At 37.0% G+C, this 18,469-nt stretch overlaps 4 protein-coding genes across 10 annotated transcripts; 2 read left to right on the forward strand and 2 right to left on the reverse strand.

Annotated features, from left to right (window-relative positions):
• The first annotated feature begins 1,877 nt into the window (after positions 1–1,877).
• Positions 1,878–4,712, forward strand: LOC21387182 (aldehyde oxidase GLOX1). The gene is made up of 3 exons (XM_010109078.1): positions 1,878–2,453; positions 2,855–3,015; positions 3,539–4,712. The coding sequence occupies exons 1-3, from the start codon at positions 1,878–1,880 to the stop codon at positions 4,710–4,712; spliced, it is 1,911 nt and encodes a 636-aa protein (XP_010107380.1).
• Positions 4,713–7,305: 2,593 nt separating this feature from the next.
• On the reverse strand, positions 7,306–13,005 carry LOC21387183 (casein kinase 1-like protein 3). Of its 7 annotated transcripts, none has more exons than XR_002903201.1 (18): positions 12,741–13,005; positions 12,590–12,630; positions 12,341–12,410; positions 12,092–12,240; positions 11,903–11,998; positions 11,710–11,780; positions 11,555–11,616; positions 11,390–11,453; positions 11,066–11,150; positions 10,858–10,984; positions 10,661–10,743; positions 10,499–10,556; positions 10,046–10,188; positions 9,670–9,851; positions 9,496–9,549; positions 9,046–9,099; positions 7,976–8,039; positions 7,306–7,823 (listed from the first exon to the last, which is right to left on the reverse strand). XR_002903201.1 is itself a non-coding variant. In XM_024172858.1 (15 exons), the coding sequence occupies exons 1-14, from the start codon at positions 12,814–12,816 to the stop codon at positions 9,678–9,680; spliced, it is 1,299 nt and encodes a 432-aa protein (XP_024028626.1). In that variant the 5' UTR covers positions 12,817–13,005; the 3' UTR covers positions 9,205–9,549; positions 9,670–9,677. The 7 variants fall into 7 exon arrangements, 1 of the variants encoding a protein (XP_024028626.1); XR_002903198.1 differs by having other exon boundaries at positions 9,356–9,549; XR_002903199.1 differs by having other exon boundaries at positions 9,026–9,099; positions 9,356–9,549.
• Positions 13,006–14,508: 1,503 nt separating this feature from the next.
• On the forward strand, positions 14,509–15,124 carry LOC21387184 (transmembrane protein 234 homolog). The gene has a single exon (XM_010109080.2). The coding sequence runs from the start codon at positions 14,667–14,669 to the stop codon at positions 15,090–15,092; it is 426 nt and encodes a 141-aa protein (XP_010107382.1). The 5' UTR covers positions 14,509–14,666; the 3' UTR covers positions 15,093–15,124.
• A 1,326-nt stretch (positions 15,125–16,450) lies between these two features.
• LOC21387185 (probable xyloglucan endotransglucosylase/hydrolase protein 26) lies at positions 16,451–17,818 on the reverse strand. The gene is made up of 4 exons (XM_010109081.2): positions 17,656–17,818; positions 17,459–17,559; positions 17,045–17,238; positions 16,451–16,949 (listed from the first exon to the last, which is right to left on the reverse strand). The coding sequence occupies exons 1-4, from the start codon at positions 17,816–17,818 to the stop codon at positions 16,541–16,543; spliced, it is 867 nt and encodes a 288-aa protein (XP_010107383.1). The 3' UTR covers positions 16,451–16,540.
• Positions 17,819–18,469: the final 651 nt, after the last annotated feature.

Here is an 18,469-nt window from a genome sequence, read left to right on the forward strand (position 1 = left end):
ATTGTTGTTTTGACCCTTGTTTTTGGGGAGAACCCAAATTAGCTTCATTTGGAGACTTGAGATAAGTAGATTAGCATCTTTAATCCTTGTTTTAAAATTGAAAATCCTTAGAATGAAAATTTAAAACATGAAATCGGATTAGGGCACACTAATTGAAAATCTTGGTACATAATTGAGATTGGATTGCTTTAGGAATAAAAATTGATCCTAAAGTGTTGTCTTGTATCAGTGATAGCTGAGGATTTAGACTGAGTGGCTTGAGGAAGCGGAAGCTGAGATCGTGCGCCGCTAGCCACAGGTTTGGTAAATTCGAGGTAGGATTTCTATCCCTTTTCCTTGTGAGCCTGTTTTCAAAAAAGATTTCGGCCTTGAAAATGTTTTAAAGAAAGGGGTTGGTTTGTGAAAGAAAATCTCTTTAAAAACCATCGCTTGTTTAGTTCATGGAATCCATGGCTTGTCCTGTCCATGGAATCCATAGCTTGTCTAGTCATGGAACCTTATGGCTTGTCCAGTCATGGGGCCTGCGGCTTGAGTAGTTCGTGGGGTCATATTAACGATTTCATAATGTTAACTGAATGATTTCTTAAGATAAGAGATCTTGTGAACTGGTAAGAATATATTGTTGTAAGCCTAGATAGGATGTAGAGAATGCATCCTCGAGGGCAGAACCCAAAACTCAGTCCGGGTAGGCGAGGCACTTAGTAAGTGAGTAATTTGTACTAATTACTTGCTGATGCCTGTAATATGGTTATTTTCAGTTATATTTCCTTTGAGAAAAAGGATGTGAGGTCTCGGCTGCCTGTCGGAACTGAATGTCTTATTTTATTTACTTATTCATTTATTTATTCGTTGCTCATTTATTATTCATTTATTTATATAATCATTTCAAACTATATCCTACTGGGCCTTTCGCTCACGTTTTATGTTTTTATAAATATTAAACTCCTCCCAGGAGATTCTAGGAGTGGTGCACAATAGCTGAACATTTGCTACGGAGTAGTTAAGTGGTACTGCTGTTGGAACAAGAGAGGAATGTGTTCATCCTCTGACATAAATGTAAGGAATTGAGCATTCTGTAAACTCATATAATATCTGGATATACTAGATTGTGGTTGATGTCTGTTGTAATTGATTATTTACATGTTCATGTATGTACAATACCATATATCATGTGGGTGGAGCCCTGTGTGTTGTCAGAGGCTCAGGACTTTGTATTATATTTGAAATGCAGTTGAGTGGGGCTCGTTTGAAAATTTGCTTTGTTAACCCCTAATCGAGCTCCACGTCGCATACCCCGTTTGGGAGGCGTGACAACATCTAAATATCAAAATAAAGAAAAATTAATTAATAAAATATTTTAAATTTTTAAATAATATAGCACAATTTGATTGATTAGATACCATTCTAGCAACAAATAGTCAGTAAAAATAAACAAATATTAGAAACCAGCTTTTGAGAAACATATACACCTGAAAATATTGAAAATATGGAGTTATCTTAAAAATAAAATTACTCCTGCAAAGATTAGAGAATGAATCGTATGTCCAATAAATAGTAATCATTTTGAAAATTCCCAATTCATCAATTATTTTTAATATTTTGAGGTCGTATTGGTAATTAGTTAAGAGTTTCCTAAAATTTAGGAGCCTGGGCTTAAAAGGGGCTTTTGTAGTTTGCTTCATCGCCTTATATACCCTTAAGCTAATCCTCTTTAACCGACTCATTTCAGCCTTAAATTCAAGAGAGATGGAGAGGAAAACTAGGAAAGCCAAAAAAGAGCATAATAAGCAACTAAAGAGGAGCTTAGCTAGCTAGGGTATTAATCTTGTTTAATTTAGACTCGCAAATTTTGCCATTGAAGAAACTTATTTTCTTCAATGGCTGCCACCTTATTTCACATTAAGGCTCTTTGTCTTCTCCTACCTCTCTTGTTTGTCCATGGCTTAGCACAAATTAATTTCTTCCGAAACCCTTTTTCCTCACAATTCAGTGGAGAAGGATTATTGAATGGTAATGGTCAAGACCAAAGCCAAAGGACGAATCTCTTTCCATTCAATTTTCCTTTCAACTTCCCATTCATAGGACGGCCCTCTCATTCCAATGATCATGACGCGTACGAGGACCGAGAACCCGCCCCCCGTCGGACGCCCGCCGACGACTCTGATCACAACCCGCAGCTCGATCCTAATGCAAGGCCCGATTTTTCGACGGACTTCAAAGGGTCTTGGGATTTGGTGTCTAAGAACTCGGGTGTCTCAGGAATGCACATTATTTTGCTTCCAAACAATAAGCTTATAATGTATGATGCCTCCGCTTTCCATATTTCGGACATAAAGTTGCCTAATGGCCAATGCGTTCCTTTCATGGATAAGAGGAGTAACAAGCAGATGACTGATTGTTGGGCTCATGGAGTGGAATTTGATATCGACACTGCAAAAATTAGGCCACTTAAGGTGTTAATCCAAAAGCTCCTTAATTATTCCTTAATTTGTCACATATAAAACATATAACATGCATGTGCATTTTAGCTCAAGTGGTTATGCATGTTCATGTGAATTTCGGTAACTTTGTTTTTTAAGTAAAATGGGAGCTAAATGTATTAAAAAAAAATGCGCATGCACATTTGGATTGCTGACGTTCAAGCCACAAATAAAAAAATAAAAAGGATGTTACTCTATGTAAGTTGAATATGTTGGTCTAATTGCAATTTTAAGATAGGTTGCACATCTCTGTCACAATTTGCATGCGAACCATAGAAAATTATATATTTAGCTAAGATTTGCATGTGCTGTAATATAGTAATTCTTTATATATATATATATATATATATGTATATAATGGGGTTTGGTCACAGATGGTGTATGATCCATGGTGTTCATCGGGAGGGCTTGCAGTTGACGGGAGCCTGGTGGGAACTGGTGGTTGGGACAATGGTATTAAAACTGTTCGATATTTCAAACCCTGCGACACTTGTGATTTCAACGAATACCAAACTACTTTGGCTGATCCAAGATGGTGTGTAGTGCTATTCATTATTTCCCTCTTATATATTTATATATATACATATATACATACTTCTATTTCCAATATTTCTTTTGTATTTTTTTCTTAACTTAGAGATAAGACATTCGAATTCTATACCTTAGGTTAAAATCAGGTATAAAATTACCGCAACCACCTAATATTTTCCATGTTTTTAGGTAGGAAACTAAGCAGATTACATATTAATTGCATAATAACCAAATACCATCTTTCAATATTAACTAAACTACATATCACATTACAACTCATTTCTCCACGAAGTTGAACTAATATTTTAGCTTTTCTTTCCTGCACATAAAATTTTCTTCCATTTTCACATCAACATATTTTCTGATGAAAGTATTTATATATGAGATTCCACTAAATTAATTTTCACCTACTCTCTTTTTCTTTTCGAACTGATCTAGTACCATTATATATATACACATATATTTATATACTTGAGTGAAATTCATTAACTGATTATAAAAAATATGTACGTACCTTGACTCTCAAGGTATGCAACACAGATAACCCTAGCCGACGGCGGCTTCATGGTGGTCGGCGGCCGGAGAGCATACACGTACGAGTACGTGCCGCCTCCAGGAAAATTCAACAACAAGAACGCCAAGTACTTCCTCCCACTTCTTGATCAAACCACCGATTTGGATGAGAACAACCTCTACCCTTTTGTCTACCTCTCCACTGACGGCAATGTCTTCATCTTCGCCAACAACCGCTCCCTCCTCCTCAGCCCTAAGACCAACAACGTCCTCCGCGAGCTCCCTGTCCTTCCCGGCGGGGCCCGCAACTACCCCGCCTCCGGCATGTCGGCCCTCCTCCCCATCCGCCTCGACCTCAACCCCGCCGTCCCGCCTCCCGCAGAGGTGATCATCTGCGGCGGCGCCAAGAATGAGGCCTACGGCCGTGCCGGCCGCGGGACGTTCATCCCGGCGTTACAAGACTGCAACCGGATCACGATAACCGACCCGAAACCGGTTTGGAAGACCGAGACGATGCCGTCCCAGCGCGTCATAGGCGACATGCTGATCCTACCCACTGGCGACCTTCTCCTCATCAATGGCGCAAAGGCAGGAACCGCCGCGTGGTTCTTCGCCGACAATCCCAACCTCGTCCCGGTCCTCTACCGCCCCGATGCACCGGTAACCCAGCGGTTTACCGAGCTCGCGGCGACCGACATACCCCGGATGTACCACTCATCGGCGGCGGTGCTTCCCGACGGGAAAATCATCGTCGCCGGGAGCAACACCAACCCCGGATACAACTACACGGCGAAGTACCCGACCGAACTGCGAATCGAGAAATTCTCGCCGCCGTACTTGGACCCGGCGCTGGCCAAGTGGAGGCCGGAGTTAGTGAAGGAATCCACAGCAACCGAACTTTCTTACGGAAGTATGTTCGAGATAGTGTTTAAGCTGAAGGGACTGAGGGTGAGAAACGGCGATATTAAGGTAACAATGTACTCGCCGCCGTTTACGACGCATGGATACTCGATGAACCAGAGAATGCTGATTTTGGAGAAGGACATGGTGGTACGGACTTCTCGGGGGATGTACCGGGTGGTGGCGACGGCGCCGCCGTCGGGGGTGGTGGCTCCGCCGGGGTATTATCTTCTGTTTGTGGTTCATCGTGGGGTACCAAGCGAGGGGATTTGGGTGAGGATCAAGTGATTAATTAAAAAGAAAGATGATGATCATTGTCATATATTATGACCTGCTTAAATCACGTCCGTTAAATGTTCTATATATTTTGATCATCGTCGTTTATAGATTTCTGCATGCATATGAAACGAGTATCATTTTTTTTTTTTTTTTTCATTTTGGTTTGGTAATTTGTAGATAATCAAAAAGGTGAGGGAAAAAAAAAAGGGAAGGTTTAATTAAGTTGGGTAGTTCAATTAGTGTCTTTCCATTTGTTAATCCAGATTATGTGTTTATATATTCTTTTTTTTTTTTTATAGATTGCACATTACAATTGTTCTTCCGTTTAGATTGTAAAAATAATACAAGGAGTAAAAAGAGGAAGAAATTTCTATTGTTTGTGCTGGTCAGAATTAAATATGACCAATATTATAAGTTATGTGCAGTACTATAATTTATATATATTTGCAGTATCTTTTGTTAAACGGCCAGCAATATTTCGTACTCTAATTAGATAATATATCCAAATTGATAATAATTGTCACCGACAAACTAAGACATGCGATCTTGTAAAAGATTTTGGGTACAACCATTAACAGGATATATAAAACGATGTATATTTTGTTATTTAATAATCACAATCAGCTACTAATCCCCATGATTTTTATAAATTTTGAGATTTATTTTTTCGTTTATAGGGTGAAACTCATTGGTAATAAATAATTTTTTTTCCCGCATAATGCGTGAAATTTAGTAATTGGACACAAAAACTAATCACTCATGCGCTAAGCATGGTTTATGTTATTTTTCGTGTCAAATTTAGCTCCCAATAAGCCGCATAAAGTGTGAAATTTGGTATTTGGACATAAAAACTAATCACTCATAATGCCTTCTTTTATTTATTTATTTATTTATTTTTGCACTAAAGCATGGTTTATATTATATTTCGTGTCAAATTTAGCTCCCAATAAGCAAATGCACACAAAATCTGATTCTTAATTTTTAATGATTAATTACAAAATTACCGATTTTATCTTTTGAAAATTATTTAAAAATGTTTTTATTTAATTAAAATTCGTTAAACTCAGTAGTTTGTTTAGTACTAGAAAGATATGTTCTTTGAAATATATAATTTAAAATGGGATTATTCCTGCGTTGGATTTAAAATGAGTATGTTACGCCTTCTTTTTTTGTTAAATTTTGTACACATTTCCATCAGATTTTGAAAATTTAAAATCTGTGTGCATGGCTCAGTTTTCTGGAAACAGAATATTAGTATGTTACATATAGCACTCGAAGGGGCTGATTGAAACGGTATGTGGAGATTCTAGGCTTATATTCGAGACTTTGTGAGCATTTTATCGTGAATATCAAAATTAACTCCTAAACATCTTTTATTACCACATAAGGAAACATAAGAAGCTCTCGATTTGAAAACTTCCCTCGTATTCCTTTCAAAAATGGCAATTGAAAAACCTCGCTTTTATTGAGATTTGAGAAAGAGAAAAGTTAAGAAATTATGGGAAAGAAAAGAAGAGAGAGAGAGAGAGAAATCAAAGAACCTTCCGTACATAAATGTCAAAAATTTGATGAGAAAAAGAAAGACAAGAGGGAACTACCTCCCCCAAAAGTAATTTACTTCTTTGACTAATCAAGAGCAAAAGGTGACTAATTTTATGTGGATATTAGCATCACAAGCGTTATTGACACTATTAGCGTTAATCCTACGGCAAACCCTAATTCTTTTTATTCGATCGAAGTTCGAATAATGAGAAGTAATAGTCATGTCACCCGTGATTGTCCTTAATACTCTTAAAATATTAATTAATTCTTGTGGCGTGTCATGCTTCCAGCAGTATGATAGTTGTAGGTCAAGTTTATGCATAGCTGACCAAGCTTTCCCTTCTTCTTGAAGCGGATCCCACCCACTCTTTAACCCACAATATGTGTCCTTGCGAAAACCACTCATCGCATTTCCTTACCTTAACTATCACATTCACTATCAACTTCATACTAGGATTTCTCATCCCTACCACCTTAATTATTAGAATGGTACTGCACTGCAATTTTTTGGACAGTGAAGATTATTCTTCTGTCAGAAATCACCATTACTCGTACTGGTATAATTGTTACAAAAGCAAATTTAACTTTATTCTCTTGGAAAGAATCTATATCGTGTAATAGAATGTTTACTATTGAGGATTGCCATGGAACATTTGCAAGCTGCTTCTTTTTTTTTTTTTTTTTTTTTCTTTTTTTTCAACATTTACAAGCATGTGCAATACCTTCTTAATATTATTAACAGTGATTTTCATCTTGTATTGGATCAAACCCCTTCAAATTGACCGTTCAATTTAACTCTATCAAACATGCCACAACATCACTCTCCCTTGCTCCTTATAGACAGTAGCAGCCCAAAATTGCATATGCTGATAGGCCGCCTTTTAAAATCTTAATAATTACAATTAGCATAAGGGAAAAGGAGACATATACTCCTCCGAGTGTTTGAGTTTAAATTTTTACTCCTTATTCTTGATTTTTTTTTTTAATCAAATAACTATATTAGTCAAAAGGATATTAATCAAGAGTAAGAACTAAAAATTCAAACCCATACACTCTTTAAGGATACATTCAACATTTTTCTCTTAGCTTAACGGGGTAATGAAATTTCAGTACAAAACCTAACAGAACTCGATCAAATTACACATCGTCCTGACTGCGACATACCAATTTGAGTTCCAATGTCCCAAATCACACCATAAGTGACAGCACATACAACAGCAGATCTTCGTATCCATCAATGAAACCACACCACCAAAAAGAAAAAGAACTGCCTGTTGGATCTTCTGATTGAAACCAACTGTACTAGGAACCAGCCAACGAGCATTTTTTTTTAGCAAAGAGCAAAGGAAAACAGTAATCACACGACTCAAAAACAATTATTTTGTTCTGCAACGATATGCAGCGCTGAATCTATAGAGCAGCACAATATTCAGCATCTCAGTCAGTCCGGTTAGATTTCATATTCCTATATTTCATGGTCTTGGAGGCTCAGAATACTACTTCGAGGGGATTGAACTAAGTATACCAGGTCTTGAACAGAACTCTACTATTATATAAACGGTCGCAATCCAAACGTTTCTGAAATTTGAACACAAATTTACAGTCAGCATTCCTTCTACCTTCCCAGGTTAGTAAAAACAACATTTTGACCATAACTTGTAGCACAAAAATATTGGTCAAATATTTTGCTTCACACATTAGTTCATGTCAGCAGCTAAGCAGCCTCTTACTTGAGCCAGTGTGGAAGCAGAGAGCCGCATATTTTATGGTCTTCCGATACCATCCTTTAGAAACCTGCAAATAAAAAGTACGAACTGGCAATTACGTCCATAGACTACATGCACATAGCACACAAAGCAACAATTTTTTTAAAACCTTAGCTGGAAGTTGATAGCATAACTTAAAACTAATTATGCGTGGACAAGCTATAGTCCGAATATGCTACTTGGACTTCCCGAAGTGCACAACAAATTAATACAATGCATACAGGAAATCTGCTCTCAGAAATGAGAAAAATAGCAGTTGAGGCTCCAAAAAAGCAGTCCGTGATAAGAAAGCTAATACAAATAGTGTAACATTAAAAAAATACTGTGGATTACAAACCTTTTCTAGATTTTTTATCCTGAAATGATACCAATAACTTCTTCCATATCCTTAAATCATTAAAGGATAGAGAATAGAGAATAGGGATATACTAAGCATAAAATAATAATACTAATAAAAAGCTAACAGAGAATTGCCTATACAAAGGGGACCAATCACAAGTGACAGGAAACGATACCTACCCAAAAAGATGTTATTTGCGCATCTAACATTCTCGAATTAAGATACAATCTATAGATGAGTACATAAAGCTTTGCATTAACAACTTACATTGCATGTAAACAATATGCGATCACAGACTCATCGTGTTTAATTGAAATAATAGCTTAAAGCATTAAAAAAGACCTTTTCACATTGTATATATATCAGTACAGAACAACATATGTATAGAAATCTGAATATGGAGCCATAAAGTCTACCTTTAACGTCTCTAAAATGTCACAATCCTAGAGTTCTAACCATAATTTCCTCTCGTGTGAAATACTTGCCAATTTAGGCCCGGTAACATCAGAAACATTTGCATTTTCCGGCATGAAAAGTTGATATTGAAAGGAAAAAAAAAAAGAAAGAAAGAAAGGGAACCCAAAGAGAAGATTCTCCATAAAGCTTATTATTCACAGCATAAACGTAGGGATGCTTCTTGTGAGAAAGCATGAAATGTAAGCATAACATTTTACCCAGAGAAAGATTGGCTAACCAGGAGAAAATGCTCCAGGGAACACCAGAAGGCCCCAGTCTGAGAAACAAAAATCTTGAAGGACAACACAAGCTAGTTATAACCAGGAATCAAGCAAAATAAAGAAATGATGTCCACAACCATAATTACCATAGAGAAAACTTGTTATCTAACAACGAGAAAAGGAAAAAAAAAATACTTTATATCATTCAACTTACATCAAATAAATTTTAATACAAGATTGCTGTGTGTTTTTATAACGTCTATGTACAGCACAGATACCAAGCTTTTGGTATCTGTATTCCATAACAACCAATGCATTTATAGTCACCTTAAGGAAAAATAATGCGAGCTGGCGATAACTCAGGAACTAATGCAAATCATCAAACAAACAGCAAATTTGAAGTGACCACTGCTGTATCACTGAAATCTTCTTAAACAGATGACATTACAAAACGACCATCGAATCACCTCATATCTGCTGCTTCACAGATGTATTGGTAGGATGTTGCTCGACCCAACATGCTGCTAAAACACAACGCAAACTATTTGGTCAAAAATACAATAAAGAGAATGACGAATTTTGATTCAAATAATCGACCACTTGATATGATGAATGAGTAAAAGAACAGTCAATAAAACTACCTTACAGATCACTTGGCAGAAGAGATCCGTTGCAGAGATGAAATCCAGCTACTTGAAGGACCCACTCTGTTGCCATTTCCATGACCAGGGTTTGCAGCTTCAGCAGGCAAAACAGATTTCTGTCTTCTTGAGGTTCCAGCAACTGCATGAGTACTAGACGGCACGTATGTTTCACTAACAAGCTGCAAAAGGAAGTTTTAAAAGTGATTTTAGGAAGTGGCATTATCAGTTTAGTAGCATAGCATACCAGGGCATTTGATAATGATGATGAAGATAATAATAATAATAATAATATACCAGTGCATTGGAATATGGATTACAGTCTTATCAATATTCCAAATTACATTACTAAATGGTTAGATAGAAATATGCTTACATGCTTTTCAAGCAGATTATCATAGTTCAAATTCTTGGTCACTGGTTGTTTAAACTGCACGCGAATGCCAGGACCAGTAGCATTGCTTGATCTAATGCGGTCTGTAACCTCAGCTGAGTAGGAAGGATTATTACCACCGGCCACTAAAACAATTTACAAGAAAAACATTGTTTCCACAGGTCAACTGACAAATACACATCAAGAAACAGAACAAATAGGAAAGGAAGAAAGGGCAAAACTTAAAAAGAAAACCCCTCTTCCCGACAGCCATTATTATCTTCACCAACTTTAGCACCCACATCAAGCCCTTTTTTCTTTGTATATGCTAGCTAATTAAATATTAATGATTAAATGAAATCCCAATTACCACAAAATTGTACCCTACAGCAGATTTAACTCAGAAGGAGAACAATCAAGTTATTGGACATAAACAAAGCCCAAAACCAATCTAACCTTGATGACTGCCCATATCCATTTGCATCGTGTGACTGTTGCTCCCTCCAGGAGCTGGCTGTAGAATGCAGATATTCAACTCGATATTGTCAGAACCAGGACAAGAAACCAATTCCACACAAGTTGATGCCAAATACAAAAACAGACAGCAAACATACTTACAGATAATCGAGCTTGTGTTCTATTCTTTTGTGCCTGCTGGTACTTTATAATTGTCCAATCAAATATGTAATCAAATTCATATCCTGCCATTTTCCAAGAAGATCAACTAAAGCAATCAAAATAAAAGCGAGTGCAACTAAAAGAAAATTACACAAAAAAGAAGAGGCTGATAACAATAAGAATTTGAACATTTCTACCTTCACGAGCAAACAAGTCACGAAATAGTCTCTTTAAGAATCCATAATCAGGTCTTTGGTCAAATTGCAATGAGTGGCAATAATGAAAATATGATGCGAACTCCACTGGGTGAGACTTGCATAGAACCTTTCAAAAGTAATCATGTTAGATTTGCAGCATTTGGAACTTCCAGAACACAACATGAATGATTGACACAGTCACACAAACCTCAATAGGAGTTGACAACTTCTTTTCACATATCTTGTCATATTTTTGTTTCTTTGTGGCTGCTTTTAAACCCTGCCATGGAAGACTACAAAAGCAAAAACTGAGTCTATAATCATGACGATGATGGTGATCACAACATTAACATTAATGGCTTAAAGGAAAAAACAAAAAGAAGAAAGCATTAAAGGGATGGAGCAAACTATATCAGTTTTTCATTCCTGGTACCTCGATTTATGCATGTACTTAAAATTAATAAATTCATCACAGCCAGTTCAAACAAATCAACTTAACCAAAAAGTGGTGAAAGAAATGACTACGACATACCTTCCTCTCAAGAAATATAGAAGTACATATCCAAGTGACTCCAAATCATCTCTTCGACTTTGCTCTATAAGGAAAACATCAATAAGATTATTGAGTATCATCAGCGGACCATAAAAGAGAAGGTGGGGGGACGGGAGGAGCCAAACAAAATATCTTTGTGCTTACCAATTCCAAGATGAGTATTGCAGCTTGCATATCTTGCAGTCCCTGTTAAATTTTTGTTCTCCCTGTAAGAGGCAAATGTCGGTGGCAAATAACTAAAAGTCGTATAAACTTATCCAGGGGGAAAGGAGAGAAAATAAAAATGAGTACAAGTATACCTGTAAGGAATATGGCGATTAGTTGTCGAGTCCCGATATCTCTTTGCAAGCCCAAAATCAATTATGTAAACCTAACGAGTTAAATCAAGCATAAGATTGAACGCAATGGAGCACATATAACAAGAGATTAAACCAAATCCACATAAAAACAAATCTTTAGGAAATAACGAAGAAGGCAAGACTAAATCAACACCTGATTTGCTTTCCGACCAAGACCCATGAGGAAGTTGTCTGGCTTTATGTCTCTATGCAGAAAACCTTTCGAATGCGCATACTCTATCCTTGTAATCTGGACGAAACTCAAAAGGGTTACTTCCCATCGTTCCTAAGAAGTAAGAAACAATGCTCTATATGAACAAGGACATAGAAAGAAAATATTTACCATCTGATCAGCCAACATTAAGACCGTCTTTAGTGAAAACTTCCTTCCACAATAGACAAACAAATCCTCCAAACTTGGCCCCAGCAAATCAAGAACAAGCACATTATCTTCCCCGTCAGTGCCAGACCACTTTATACCCGGAATTCCACCTGAATTGAGTTAACACAATTTCAAAACATATCAACTAAAAATTTGTACGTATATAAATAAACACACGAAGAGGAAAATTAACGGTCATATAATTCATACTTCCTCCTTGAAGGATATGGTATAACTTGGCCTCATAAAGTAACTGGGGATGCTTTGTTTTACTGTTCTCCTGCAAACACAACACAAAGTGTTCAAATTTCTCCAAATTTCCAATTCACCAAACACAAATAAAAAACCATGGCTTAAATTACAGACACAATTGCATCAAAAAATGAAAATCGAATTGGTTTTACACAACAAAACCAGATAAGAACAAAAGCGAAATTCGCATCAGTAATCGAAACTCACAATCTTAACAGCGACGATCTCAAACGTATCGATATGCGTAGCTGCAATCAAGAATCAAAGAAATCATCAACCACAAAGGTCAATTATCAATCTCTCTCTTCAAGAACAAAACTCGAATTTCAAAAGATTTATTTCTTCCGCGAACGATTACCGAGATAGATTTCGCCGAACGAGCCGCTGCCGATCTTCCGGCCGAGCTTGTACTTGCCGCCGACGATCCTCTCCATGTCCGATATTGAAAGAGATCAGGTCGATCAGAACATCGGAAATCGCACTACCTAGGGTTTTGAATTCGGATCGAAATCGGATAAATCCAAGCAATTGAATTCCCGAATTTTCTCTCTCCTTTCGACAGCTGAGAAACTAAAGCCACACAGAAAGAGGAGAGAGAAGAGAGAGAAGAGAGAGAGAGACCCTTGTCGCCAAAAACGATTTGGTTTCGCGTGGCTTCGTGGGAATAAAGACGGAAATTGCAGGGGTATTTTAGGAACTTTGGTAGGTGACGGGCGTTGACCCGTTCATTAATCGGATTAGGCTTGTGGCCCGCGAGACCGAGGATTTTGTGTTTCACAGGAGAATTTGTGTCATAAATTAAATTATAATTTATAATTTATTATAATATTTTTTTTTATAAAAAATATATATAAAATAAAAATAATTTTAAATCATAATTTTAAAATGAACGCAATGTATTATTATGAGGATTATATTGTTCATTGCTGTTCCATTTGTCGTTCATTCCACCAATCACGTATTGCCACGTCAAATCAGTGTCCCCACACAACGAGACATATTATGGGGAAAGCAGGTTTACGGTATTGCCCTTGGAAATTGCGGGAATTACGCAGAGTATTTGTACTTTGCTAGGTTGAGGATGTTAAGTGGGGCCCGGCTAAAAGAAGGAAAATTTGGCAGCGGAAAACTGGAAGGGGCTGGCTTAATTGGACCGCCATTTTAAAGATTGTGAATTGAAATTGATTGTGATAAATTGTCTGTTTTATTTTTTATTTTTTATTTTTTGGTGAAACTGTTGTTTTTTTTGTTGTCAATTGTGGAATCCTCCCTGGTTCATGTGCGAGAAAAGCTAGATGATGATGGAAAAAGGGATAAACATGGGTTTTGTTGCTACCATTAGTAATGAAAATTCAATAAAACAATAAACAATAAATTGCAACATATTCACAAATAAACTACTTAAAAAACTGAATCAAATAAGAAATTAAAAAACCAAAAGAAAACAAAAATTTAACCTCAAATATGAATTGAACGAGTTATAACTAAAATCATCAACCAAAAAAAACTCCTAAATAAAAAGGAAAAGAAGGAAAAAGGTCGTTGCTGCAATTTAGGATTGTGTGTTTATCGGATGCATTGTTGTTTTCCCAGCATTGTGTCGTTTTCAAGGCTTTGGCATTCCCTTGACTCTTTTAAAAGTACTGTCGTTTTAGGGTAAATTGTCGCGTCTACAATGCATTATGCTAACATTTTACTCGCTTTTGCTGTTTCAGAGTCTGTCGTTTTCTGACAATTTCGTAGTGTCGCTTTACATTTTTTGTCGTTTCCTTGATTCTGTAGTTACTTGAAAAATTCTTTCTTTTAGAACGTTATCGTTTTAAGAATAGATTGTCATTTTATCAAGATCAGTGCCGTTTTCTTCCTTTTCCCTTATTCTATAGATTGTCATTTTTGTCGAAAATGAATTGTCGTTTCCTGGTTTAACGTCGTTTTTTTGTCGTTTCTTCCCACTGTCGTTTTTATAAATGTTTTGTCCTTTAGAACGTCGTCATTCTGGAAGTTTTTTTTTTTAGGATTTTCTTTTCCAAGCTTCCTATCGTTTTCCTTTCGAATGTTCTTTCTTCTTTGCTATTGCCGTCTCCGGAAGTCCGTTTATGTCGTCGTTTTTAGGGTATATTGTCCTTATTCATAGCTGCTGCCACTCCTAGAATTCTGTCGTCTTCTGGCATGGTGTCGTTTCTGAATCTTTGTCGTTGTTTTTATCCTCGTTTCTAAAAAAAAAAATAGAAATATCACGATAGAAAAGGGCAGAGATCGGAGCAAAAGTCAAGACCGCGAAAGAATGCTGGTGAAAGTGGGCGACACAGAGAAGATGATCGCGGTGGGCCTGGTATGGGGCGCCACCAACGCCTTGATGCGCCGCGGCGCAGTCCTCTGGGACCGAGCCCTAAGGCTCAGCCCATCATCATCCCGACCGGACCCGACCCGGGGCCCAATGGGCCGGATCGCCTCCTCCATTAACAAGTGGTTAAAGCTCCTGTGGATCTGGCAGTACACGATCCCGTTCCTGATAAACCTATCGGCGTCCGCGACATTCTTCGCCATCCTCGGCCACGTGCCGATCTCAAGGGCCGTGCCGGTCACCAACGCCACCACGTTCGCCGCCACCGCCGTCTTCGGCGTCCTCCTCGGGGAACGCACCCACCTGGGCTACGCTTTCGTCGGTACACTCTTGATTGTGCTCGGCGTTTCGCTTTGTATTTCGTAGCCTCCTCTTTGTAAAGGAAATCTCTCCCTTGATTTTTTTTTTTTTTTTTTTTTTTTTGAGATGTGGATGACTGTAATATCAGTCGAGGAAAAAAAAAAAAAAAAAAGGTGCTTTGACTTATCTCATGCGTGTTTGAAATTTTCGTTTCTACACTTGCGTTGTGTTAACTTGGCATTGGAGATTTAAGTGACGATTAATTTATGGGTTTAAAATTATAATTAATGATTTTAATTTTTAAAATTTAATTTTTTTGTGAGAATAATAGAATTAATAATTGTGATCTTAAACCAGATAGATAGAACTCTTAAACAAACCTTACCTTAATCTATTATTATTTTAGAGATTGTCATTTTTTGCTCAATTGTCGTTCTATTGTTTTACAGACTGTCGTTTGTTTCCACTTCATTCTTAGTAAAATAGTGTTCTTTTTGTCGTTTGTCATATATTTTGTTGCTCTTCGACTATTTCTGCGTCCGCATTACTGGAGTATTGCCGTTTTTCCTTTTTTTTTTTTCTTTTTTTGTCCTTTGTTAACGGTTATATTTTATATTTTGTTGGTTTAGAATCTCGTCGTTTTATAAAGTTTATTGTCGATTTGTCGTTGTTAGCGATGTCGTTTCTAGACTATCGTCGCTTTTACTTTATTGTTGTTCCTCCAAAAGTCTGTAATACGCGGGAAAGTTGTTTACAAATTTTTGGTGTATGTAACAGATGTTGTCGTTTTTATAGTTATTGTCGTTTCAGTGGACTAATGTCATCTATAAGAGGACTGACCGTTGTTTCGGAATTGCTGAAGTTAAAGCTATAAGTTTAGATTTTTATTGCGCTTTAATTAATATTTTTTACTAATACAGTTGTTTGATTTAAAAAGATATTAATTAAGAGTAAAAAGGAAAAATCGACAGGCATAAATATTTTTTTACTTTCTCACTTCGGCTGATTTACAACTTTATAAAAATGGTTCTATCGGGAAAAAAAAAAAATTGTAAAATGGGAAACAAACATTGGAGAGGAACAAGTCCAACTATTTTGATAGCCGGCGGGCGAATCTCTTGTGGGATTCTTTCTTTCTTTCTTTGCAGTGTTTGTTTCAAATTTAGACCAAGTTCTTGTTAGATAGGGTGTATTTTTCAAAACAATTATTGATATCCCCCCATTCTAAAAAAAACAAAAAAAGAGTTGTTCATTCCATCAAAGAAACTGAATACGAGAATTAGATCAATCTCAATGAATCGGTTCGAATTTTTTTCTTTAGGGGATGAAAGTACTCCCAATCATAAAAATAGTTGAATCACAAGACAAATTATTTTCAGTCATGAATCGTAAGTAGTTTTTCTTTTTAAAAAAAAAGGCAAAGACGAAAAAATGAAAAAGTTGGGAGCAGCATAATCATTCATCTCATCAAGAACAACATCACATTCCCATTTCAAACACATCTTCTCTTCACCTCAGAACTGTCGTTTAAAGCACTCGGGAGGAATCTGGCCATTGAACCTCTTAGTATCCTTGCAATAGTCATAAATCATGTAGTTACTTCTGACCCAGTTTAGCTGACCCAACTTGGCACTGCTCAGCTGGCTGTAAACAGGGTTGTTCCACCAGTTTCCTGGGGAGCCAGAGGCACATTTTGTGACGCTGGCCGGTCCATCGAACTTGCAGGCTCTCGCCCTGAACCTTCGCAAATTCGCCACAAACGGAGAGCTGTTCCAGTCAATCTTAACCAGCCCTCCTCTGGTTGCCCAGTTATCAGCATTCCACAAGCTGGAGTAGACTCTCATGCCTTGTTTGTTGGGGTATGCAATCCCCTCCTTCTCGTAGTTTCGGAAAACGCGAATTGGCAGGCCATCCACGTACCACCTGAGATGAATTTCATGGAGTTTAGACTACTTTGTTTGTGTTGGTTTTATTAAGTACTTGGAATTTAGAGTTTTGGAGTGATCTTTTTAGCTTACACAATCTCAGTGGGGTTCCAATGAATTGTGTAGTTGTGGAAATCGGCCGTTGGATCGAACCAGAGGTAGAACTGCTGCTCCTTGCTTCCCTTTCCTTGTGTGTAGATGTTTGTGTGGACAATGTAAGGTTGCCCCGAAACGTTTCCTAAGAACTCGAAATCTATCTCGTCGTGTTTGTCGCCCGTGGAGGAAACCTGCACAAATTTGAGCAAGGAAAATTACAAACTTTTACGCTCCGATAGTCCTAGAAATTTGGAGAACCATTATGATCTATGCATCAATAGTTGGGGTCCAAGCCAACGTGCTAGTAACTTAATTTTCCATTTAAAAAAAAAAAAAAAAAAAGAGAACATGACATATATTATTATAAAGTATAAACAACCTAAAGTATTTTGTTTAAGAATAACTTCTTACATAGTAGGCTGTGACAGTTCCTGCAGAGTTTCCAGGCACCAACTTAATAAGCATCTCAATGCTGCCAAACAAGAAACTTCTCTTTGATTGAACAGCAGACCCTGCAAAACCAATCTCCATAATATGAAATGTTCTAAATCTTGTTCATAAACTAGAGAAAAAAAATAATAAATCAAAACAGATTGTCAGAAAATTACCCGACGTCTGATCGAGGACTAGTTGAAGATCCTCGCGATTAACGACCGCGTGTTGCTTACCCCATGTGACATACATGCTCTTCGAGATCATGGCATCAACAAGAAGTTGATCAAGTGCAAAGATGCATAGAGCAATCAAAAGAACTCGCAAATGACTTGCCATTTTCAGCCTCAAACTTCCAAAACGGATGTTCCTCCTATTTATCAACTTGTGTTGCTGAAATAAGAAGTAGGAGTGTTTTTCTCTAGCGGATTTCAATGGCTATATATAGCTTACTCGTGTGATCTGGCAAAAATGCCCTCCACCAACAAGCCTCGTCTACTAACAATTTTTAAATTTAATTTTAGAATATATTGACCTCGTCCTATTTCTTAACTTTCCTAAGAAGATGTAACAATATTAGTTTGGTGCAATTTATGGTTTATCTTTAACTGAGGAAATGTATATCTCTTTTCTAGTTGGCGTATGTATATAATGCAATGATGTTTGTTGCTAGATGATGATAAGCATGTGGCATATATGCAAACAAACAATTGTATACAATGGGGACCCTTGAAAATGGACGGCCAAGATTAAAGACATCTTTATATTGTTGGTCCACCACTAAATGTGAGTTTACCTGCATTAGATATTTTCTCGGGGGGAAGAAACATGCATATTGTTGTTGGCATTGTACAAACATATAAACACACTTTAAAATATATATATATATATATATATATTGTGCAAAATGAAATGAAATGAAATAAACCAATATATTGGAAGGTTTGAAATACAATGGAAGTGCCATAATAAATATTGACGTGGGAAGAG

The sequence above is a fragment of the Morus notabilis genome, unplaced genomic scaffold (genome assembly GCF_000414095.1).
Source record: "Morus notabilis unplaced genomic scaffold, ASM41409v2 Scaffold4247, whole genome shotgun sequence".
NCBI classification, from domain to species: Eukaryota; Viridiplantae; Streptophyta; class Magnoliopsida; order Rosales; family Moraceae; genus Morus; species Morus notabilis.